An 8,370-nucleotide genomic window follows, 5' to 3' on the forward strand; every position below is an offset into this window, starting at 1 on the left:
CTATGTAATCTTACCTTGGGCTGGATTCATGTGGGAACTGCACACTGTTAGCATAAACTTCAATAATTTGAACAATATTTGGATGTGTTGCACACATCATGTGCAGACGTACCTTAAAGAGAAGGGAAGAAACGTTACTGTACACAGTGACACGCACTTGACCAGTTCTGCTCCTCCCTCTGCCCCCAAGACCACAGCACATGCGAGCCCATGTGCTGCCAGCTGTGCTCAGCACCAGTCACACCCAATTTCTAATTATTCAAAAAATAAGAAATGCCTACAAGTGTTTATATGAGTGACCAACAGCCACTACACTGCTTAGACCAAGTGAGACAAAAAGATCATACGTTGCCAACCTATTTGTTACAGTCTATGGAATTAACCCAGCAGAGTTCCAGAAAAAGCCCAACCTTAGCTTTCTTGGGGGTTTTAAAATAAATTTAAACCTAGAACTACCTTTAAAGTAGCAAGAGAGATGTGACTGAAACTGAAAATCCATTAATAAAACCTGAAATTCCATAATCCAGTTTCTTTTATGGCCCAATGGTCTAACACTCACAACACATGGAACATTATCTCCTGTTCTGACTTTCTGTAACAGGCACCTAAGGTATTTTCCCCATACCTGGACTTCTAAATCAAGCTGAGGCTTGATGCTCTTTGTAGACAGCTTATTTTCCCCTGAGAATTTTAAATGAGAATTTGCTCAGTAACAACAAATGGAAGTTGCCTAAACCTTGAGGACAATTAACACTTCTTTCACGACAGCTTGAATGACTGCCCATCATTTTCAAAGGACTGGCAGTCTGGTACCTTGGCATGCTCTTGCCAGCCACAGTAAGTCACAAACAGTACGAATGAGCTTACACGGATAAACCCATACCATTTAGAGTGCGACTTGAAGCATTCTTGCCAATTCTTAGGGTAGTGACATCCAAGAGCAAGATGTATGGAAACAAAATTCATTCTAAACTAGTCATGTTACCTGACACGGGATGTAGGGAGAACACCAGCTTTAAAATGCAGTTTTATACATTGCACTTGTACATATAACATATACTAACACCTACAGCAAACTCAAGAGTTAGAAAGCCCCTGTTTCACCCACCACCTCACCCTATAGGAACTGAGCACAGCAAGGCCAGAGGATCAAACGCAAGGAATCTTGCACAGCAAGATCTGCAGAACACACAGGGTTGGGTTGGGTTGGGTTGTTTTGTTTTGTTTTTTAAAACCATTGCAACAATTCACCAAAAGGGCAAACTTTGCAGCGTGTCAGAAGGCAGACAGTATAAACAGAAACTATACCTCATTTCTAGCTTTTGGACGATCAAGAAGAATTTTCAGTGCAAAGCGTTCTTGAGAGGACTTTTTCATGCAGACTCTGGTATTACAGCAATAAAATTATTCAGTCAGCAAGAATGTTAAAGAGACACTTCAAGCAATTGATCTGTAGTTATGAGTTTGCTCTCCGCATGGGAAATAACAGGAATGCCCGCAATCTGGAATATACAGGGCACCTGTCACCACGTCCCAGCTTGAAAGCCTCAGTGTTCAGCCTTCCACAACAATCAAACACGTTATGCAGAAACACCTCACACAAAGTTATGTATTCAACAATGCAGAAAAAGTACATCAGAGCAATGGGTAACTGCAGACAAACAGAATGCACTCTATACGTTCAGCCTGAAGAGACACATTTGATGAAAAAAACCAAACCACACAGCAGCAGCCTGAACATCTCCAATGAAGGGTGTAGTCTGCAACAAATAAAGTCTTTCTGAATGGAAATCCTTGTTTTGGCAAGGCCACCAACTGTGCCACAAACGTTTTTTTCTCTCTTTCCCCCATTTAACATAAACAATTGAACTGCGTCAGAGGGAAGGACCCACATATTAACAGGCAGCTAAAAGAATAAAGCACAAAGGGATATTTTAACAAAGATCAGAGGCAACACAGCAACACAAAATGGATGAGGAGAAACCAGCTGCCTGGACAGGAAGATAAATGGTGGCAGAAGACAATCACCCTGTCAAGCGCCCAGAAACAGAAAGGCGCAGACATTTGTTTTCCAGCGCTTGTGCACAAATCCCCGCTCCCAAAAGGGAGAGTGCTTGTTGAAAAGGGAACATATGTTTTGCTTTACAGAAAGCATCCAGTTCTTGCAACGGTTAGAAATTCATGACAGGCAAGTCTGGTTTGAGATGCAGAGCTCACGGCACTATCTGCTTTGGCCTCACATGATGATCCGAAAAAAATAGCTGGTAAAAATAGCTAACGGGCACGCCGTGCTGATGCCCCAAGTGATGATACCGTAGACGGGAGCAGTGACCTTTGCACTGCGCTGACACTTGTATCAAAAGGACAAAGGTGTCTGAGCAGAATTTTCTGCTGCCACCGTTTCAAAACCAACTCCTGTTCTCACTTTACTTCAGGAATACAGCAGCGAGACAGGGGAAGGCAGAGGGGCGAGGAGAGTTTGTACTTCAAACACACCCTGTATAAGACAATAGCTCGTTTGCATATCAGCTACGACCCAGCCTACGTTTGTTTATAAAGAGAGTATATATCACACGGCTTTGCTGTTAGCACACTTAAAATACATACTCACTTCTCCACAGCTAACGAAACGGGCTGAGATTACACACAAATCCGCAGGTGTATTGTCTTACCTAACAGGACCACTGATCCCAGCTCCCAGCTTCTGAGTCCAGTTAATGTTGTACTCCTCTAAAATGGAGGTTTCCTATTCAAGAAAGCAGGGGGAGGGGAAAGAGAGTTAAAAAAAAAATATGTATTACTACATCCATTCCAAAAACCAACAGCTCAGCAGTCCTGATTTGCAAGATATGTGAGCAGAGAAAGAGCCTGCTTTGGAGTTTTGCTTCACCTAGGAAAATAAACATAAACACAAATGCTCACATAATGATATATCTCCATTTAAAATTCATTTGTGCTGCTGAGACTGCTCACCCTGGCATTTGGAAACATGGTTATTGAGAACAGTAAATGGGATCTTGTGCCTTTAATACAGAAAGCGTATCAGGGGCACTCTCCCCCCGCCCTGACTCCTCAATCCAGCTTCCTACCTATAAATGATCAATCACAACCAAACACAAAGGCCCAATTTCAGCATTGTTATGTGGGTTTTGGCCACACAGTACAGTGGAAAATTATTTCGCTGCTTTCTCAGGGTTTTCAAACCTTTAGAATCATTATACTGTAAATTAAACCCTGCATGACTAGTTTTAGCTTGCCTGATAATGAACCAGGCGCATGTTTGTAATTCTTTTGTCCAAATCCATATAAACAGGGTTTGGGTTTGTTATGACACAGCTCGGGTGCTATCATGCTTAAACATGTCACAAGGCGGGATGTAAATGCAGCTTCGGCGCGCAGCGTTTTGATTAACGCCGCTGCCATGTGCTGTGACACAGATGGTGATCTAACAACAGAGACGGCTGAACGGTGGGAATGTCTGCAAACTCAAGTCACCAAGTCATACACACCATCAGACCCTGCCTTTGTTCTTTTATGAACATTGCTGCCTATGTTCAGGATCATTTTTCCAAAAGCCAGGCTTTCTGATAAATTGCAAGAAAAGGAGCTGGTAACAAAAGCCAGCATAAGCAAGCAGGTAAAAATACTTCCCAAATACAAGAAAAACAAATGGAAGAGTCCACTGCTTGCAAAGCAACTTTATTCTGATCAGATTTTTTCCCCTTCTGTTAACTTCGGTTCAAAGCATGCAGCATTTCAGGAATCGCTCATGCTGCAAACTACAAGAAAAGAGAGAACACTTGTGCCTGATTTCAGCTAAGGTGTGGAAAATGGCAGTTCCTAACCTGGGATCGCTGGTCTCCGCTAACAGTCGTGGATTAATACTATTGCCAGTAATACTGGATACTCCAGTATTAATACTGGAGCCAGACCTCAAGCCACACAAACTGAAAACAAAGCAAAAGAGGAAAGGTGGTATCTGAGGCAAGATTTGAAGGGATTAGAAAGTGCAAAAGGCAGCTATGAAAGGAAAAATTGCCTTTTAACACAGCCTGGGACGGGCATTACATAAATCATAAATGACTAGAATGAACGGTGTAAAGGGAAAAGTTAAAGTTTACTGGAGGCTTTATGAAGGGGTCTAAAAGCAAGGGGAAGAAAAGCATAGTGGATTGCACATGGTTTGTTTTCAAGTAGAAGCACAAATAAACTTTCTTATCAATTCAACTAAAAAATTTCACTCGTGAGATGCATATTAGGGAAAAGCTGATTTCATTTTCCTGATATTCAGATACAGAGAATTGAAGGCATCACAGGCGCAGCGAAAACACAATTTCAGAAGAGCATTAATGAGCAGGGAAAGGGTTTCTCTGGACTGGGGAGTATCTCCTCGGTATATGCTTTCAAGACCATACCTAGCATTTCAGTTTTGAAGAAAGTCAAGCCACTGAACTGGAGAAGCAAATGCCCAACTACGCTGCAGCAACATCACGATGAAGTGGTAAAATTTCTTCATTCTTTTTTTATAGAGCTTTAAAGCCTGCTGCTCCTGTTCCAAAACCAAAGGGCCTGCCTGCCCCAAAACTTACCCAACCCTTTCAAACTGCACAGGTTGGTCTAAAAAGAGATCCTGTCTCCACATACAAGCCCAGTCTTGACTGAACAGTTTCTGCTGCCTCACACCACTTCAGAGATGGCACAGAGACGACTCACTTCATTCCAGCTGAATATGTGGAACAGAAAAGCCGACTGGGAATTGGAAAGTCTGTGGTCTACGAAACAAATGGAGCGAGAGTAAGATCTGATAGTTCCCAACTCCTGAAGTGCAGCAACTTACAGATAAGTCCATTTTTAATAAAATTAATTTCCTCTTTCCTATTCTGCACATATGCCATTATTGTAAATAAAAAAACTCAACATTTTTCGCTTCTGCCTTTTTATTTGGATTCTAATCTTCATGCCAAAGCAGCTTTACAACTTAGAAGTCAAAATGAACCACATAGTGACCAAGAAACACTATTCACCTTTTCCTAACAATATGAAATAAAGTATTTGAGAACTTTGACATCCACTGATGTACAGAATTGCTTAAATCTCCTGGTTCAGAAACAGGAGCTCCAAACCTAGCACCAAGACTATATAGCTGCAAATCGGCATGAGTTTGTAACACTCAAACACCATGAAAAATGTACAAATATAAGAAAGCCTTTTACAAAGATCAAAAGCTGTTTCAACTGGTAAGCTTAAATGCCCTGCCTCTTTATTTAGATTAATGTACAGTGGATGCAGACAGCCAAGGGTACAGTATCCCGTACTTAGCTCCACATCTGGAGAATAAATCCCCTTCCAGTAGCACTGCTGCACAGCACTGAACTTGTAGACTGGCTGACGGGTCAGCTGGAACTAATCTGCTGCGGCTGGGAACAGAAGGCAGAAGAGTGCTGGAGAGAGCGCTTTCAAAAAAAATCTGCAGTGGTGCAATTTCTTACAGTAAACCTTTTTGTTCCAACTGTTAAAGGAACTTCAAACTTCTGATCACTCCTTACATTAATTTCCAGTGAGCAAAAGGAATAAACTAATTTGAAATGTATTCAATTACAAAAAAAGTTTCACACCAACTTTGAGAGTTGAGTTCTCTTCAATGGCACAATACCCTTTCAGCAAGCTCAGGGTACCTAAAACAACGGTTTGAGCATCCTCCCATACAGAGTCAGCAGTCTGGGATGCTAACAGCCTGGAAAAGCAGGACTCTCTGATTTCTCTTAGCCTGATCTCCAGCAAGCTGCTTTCAGACAGGGTTAGGCATGCAACAGGACTGCTGGGAGGAAAGCTCAGGTCCTTCTCAGTTTCCACTCAATACCAATGGGAAAAGGTTTGAAATAAGGTACTTTAAGAATAATGCGTACTCACTATAGTCAATTAAAAGCATACAGACTGCTGCTTGCACAAACTCCACAAATTCAACAAGTGAAATGCCAACACCTCCACCTCCCCACGCAGCCTTTTGGATGGTTTACCTTGAACAGCAATCGCTATCTTGAATCACAGAACTTAAACTTGCAGACGCAGGTGAAAACCGATCAAACTTGGAACAATAACCAAGTACGTGAGAAGCAGAGAAAGCAGCATAATATACAAAAGCACTACATGATGTTTTAGATTCAGACAATACCTACAACCCAGATTTGCCCTGAGTCTGTTCTCAGTCAGAAATCCTCCAAACTAAGAGGAACAGGAGGCAGATACAGGACTGTCCCTACACAACTGCTCCGGCTTTTTTGTTTTGAACTGCCAAGAGCTCCGATGCAAATCTTCAGCCTTCACATGAAATAGCACAGAAATAATTGAAAAACCTTCTAGACAGCCACTTCACCTGCACTATGCCAAGACTGATAATGAAGCAGGAACAGACAGTATACAATTTCAATACTCAATCTTATAGTTTAATTACAACCTGGGTTGTTTGAACACAGTGCTTCAGCTTTCTTCTACTTTGGGCTTTTTTAGTTCAAAAGGTAAGAGGCATATATTTTAAATCAATCCAGATTTCAACAACACAAGACTGCGTTGCTACTTCTCTTGTGTTGATTTTTGCCCCCAATGAGCTTTGTAAAGACAAATCCCACCGTGGTAGAACGCAGGGCTAACGAAAGTGGCAAATGTCAAGATACGGGGTCTTTTTACCTACATCCCTAAGGAATTCATTCATCTTATTTTAGTAAGTTTTATGAAGGGATCCAGAATCGGTGACAGTGAATGCTTTGCGCTGGGTAAAGAACCTACAGTACGTCTTTAAAACGCTGTTTTATTGTCACTTTATCTCCAAAGGGTTTTCCCAGCTTCTTCAGGAAATCCGCTCAGCTGGGTCACCAGGGGACTCATGGGGAAGCACTAAGCTCACACACTGATTCCCGCTGTAAAAAAAGAAATCCTGAATCTGTTCAGCTGCTCTACCGCCACTCAAAACACAAACATCCCACACGCCAGATTTGTTTTCATCACAGCATCCCAAAGGGAACTTGGAGATGGTTCAGCTGCCGGGGACTGCTGTGAGGCAGAGACCCCAGCTCCCTGCCGCCCCGCTTCTGCTCCCCACATCCCAGCATCGACCCCCGCCAAGGCCAGATCCCCTGGGAGCCGTTTGCCGGCAGCTCCGGCTCCCCTGTCCGGTGCCTGGCACTCCACACCGGAGCGCTGCAGGTGGCGACCCCCAGGGCAGCCGGGCCCGGTGGTGGGGCACCGAGAGGCAACGCCGCAGCCCTAAGAGAAGGTGGCACCGGGACCCGCCGGGCCCTGCCCGGGCTGCCCACACACTCCTCGCAGGGCAGGGGACGAGCAGGGCCGGTGGCGGGGAGCCCCCCAAGGCCGCTGCCCCCTGCCTACCTTGATCATCTTGTCCATCTCGTGATTCTCCGACATCCTCCCGGGGAGCTACGGGCGGCCGGGGAGGGTGGGGGTCGGCAGCCACCGGCCCAGCCCCAGCGAGGGACAGCGGGGGCCGAGGCAGGAGGGAGGGAAGAAGGGAGGCGGCGAGCGGGGGCCGGCGGCGACAGCGGGGCCGGCTCGGGGGCGCTGGGCCGCTCTAGGGAACGGGCAGCCCCGGCGGAGCCTTTGTGCCGCCGCCACACCGCCTCATCCCCAGCCGGGAGGGCCGGGGGGGTACGGGGGGGGGCCGGGACCCCGCGCGGAGGCGGGCGAGCGCGGCGGGGAGGGCGCGGGCGGGCCCAGAGCCGCCGCTCAGCCCGGGAGACGCCGCCGCCGAGGCGCCGTCGCCGCCCGCGCCGCCCGGGAGCCAGGCATTGCCGGCACCCTGAGCCGGGCACACCCGCCGGGCGGCGCGCCCCGCCGCGGCGCTCCCGCCCCCGCCACGCCCCCCGCGGGAGGTCGGTCCGCGCCCCCCGCCTGCCACCCGCTCCCACCAGGGAATTCTAGGAGCCTCCGCCACCGCGCTGGCGCTGTTTACAGGCGGCCGCCGCCACCCCTAAAAGCGCGACGTCATCTTCAAGGCCCCCCAGGGGCCTTCGAGCCGCCGGGCACCTTTTAGTGACGTAGACGACGGGGGGCAGTCACTCCCCGAGGGGTGGGGCGAAGCGGGGCTCTCCAGCCACGCCCCCGGCGGGACGGCGGCGAAGCCTCGCGAGATTTGGGGGTGAGGAGACGTGGGGCGCTGGTGTCTGTGGTCGCCGGAGGGGGTCGAGCATGGAGGGGCCTTCCTCAGCCTCCTACCCTCCACTCGCGAAGGGGAGCGTCTCCCCCGCACTGCACAGCGGCCCCGCAGCGCAGGAGCGACCCTAGTGACTACAGGCTTGGGGCGCCCCCAGCCGCAGCCCCACAGGCCCCTGAGGCGCAGGTCACCCTCATCCCCCGCCC

At 47.4% G+C, this 8,370-nt stretch overlaps 1 protein-coding gene across 7 annotated transcripts in view; it reads right to left on the reverse strand.

The window, feature by feature from the left end:
• MAPKAPK5 (MAPK activated protein kinase 5) overlaps positions 1–8,158 on the reverse strand; it is a 27,792-nt gene extending 19,634 nt beyond the window's left edge. For 2 of the 7 annotated variants that reach the window (XM_080390752.1, XM_080390749.1), the window contains exons 1-4: positions 7,384–8,153; positions 2,673–2,746; positions 1,309–1,384; positions 15–112 (exon numbers count right to left, since the gene is read on the reverse strand). In XM_080390752.1, the coding sequence (XP_080246878.1) occupies positions 15–112; positions 1,309–1,384; positions 2,673–2,746; positions 7,384–7,419 (284 nt within the window). In that variant the 5' untranslated portion in view covers positions 7,420–8,153. Of the gene's footprint in view, positions 1–14; positions 113–1,308; positions 1,385–2,672; positions 2,747–4,589; positions 4,773–7,383 lie in introns of those variants that run through there. The other 5 variants (XM_080390751.1, XM_080390753.1, XM_080390750.1 and 2 more) reach the window with 5 other exon arrangements.
• Between the last annotated feature and the right edge of the window lie 212 nt (positions 8,159–8,370).

The sequence above is a fragment of the Falco punctatus genome, assembly GCF_963210335.1.
Source record: "Falco punctatus genome assembly, chromosome: 1".
In the NCBI taxonomy this organism is placed as follows: Eukaryota; Metazoa; Chordata; class Aves; order Falconiformes; family Falconidae; genus Falco; species Falco punctatus.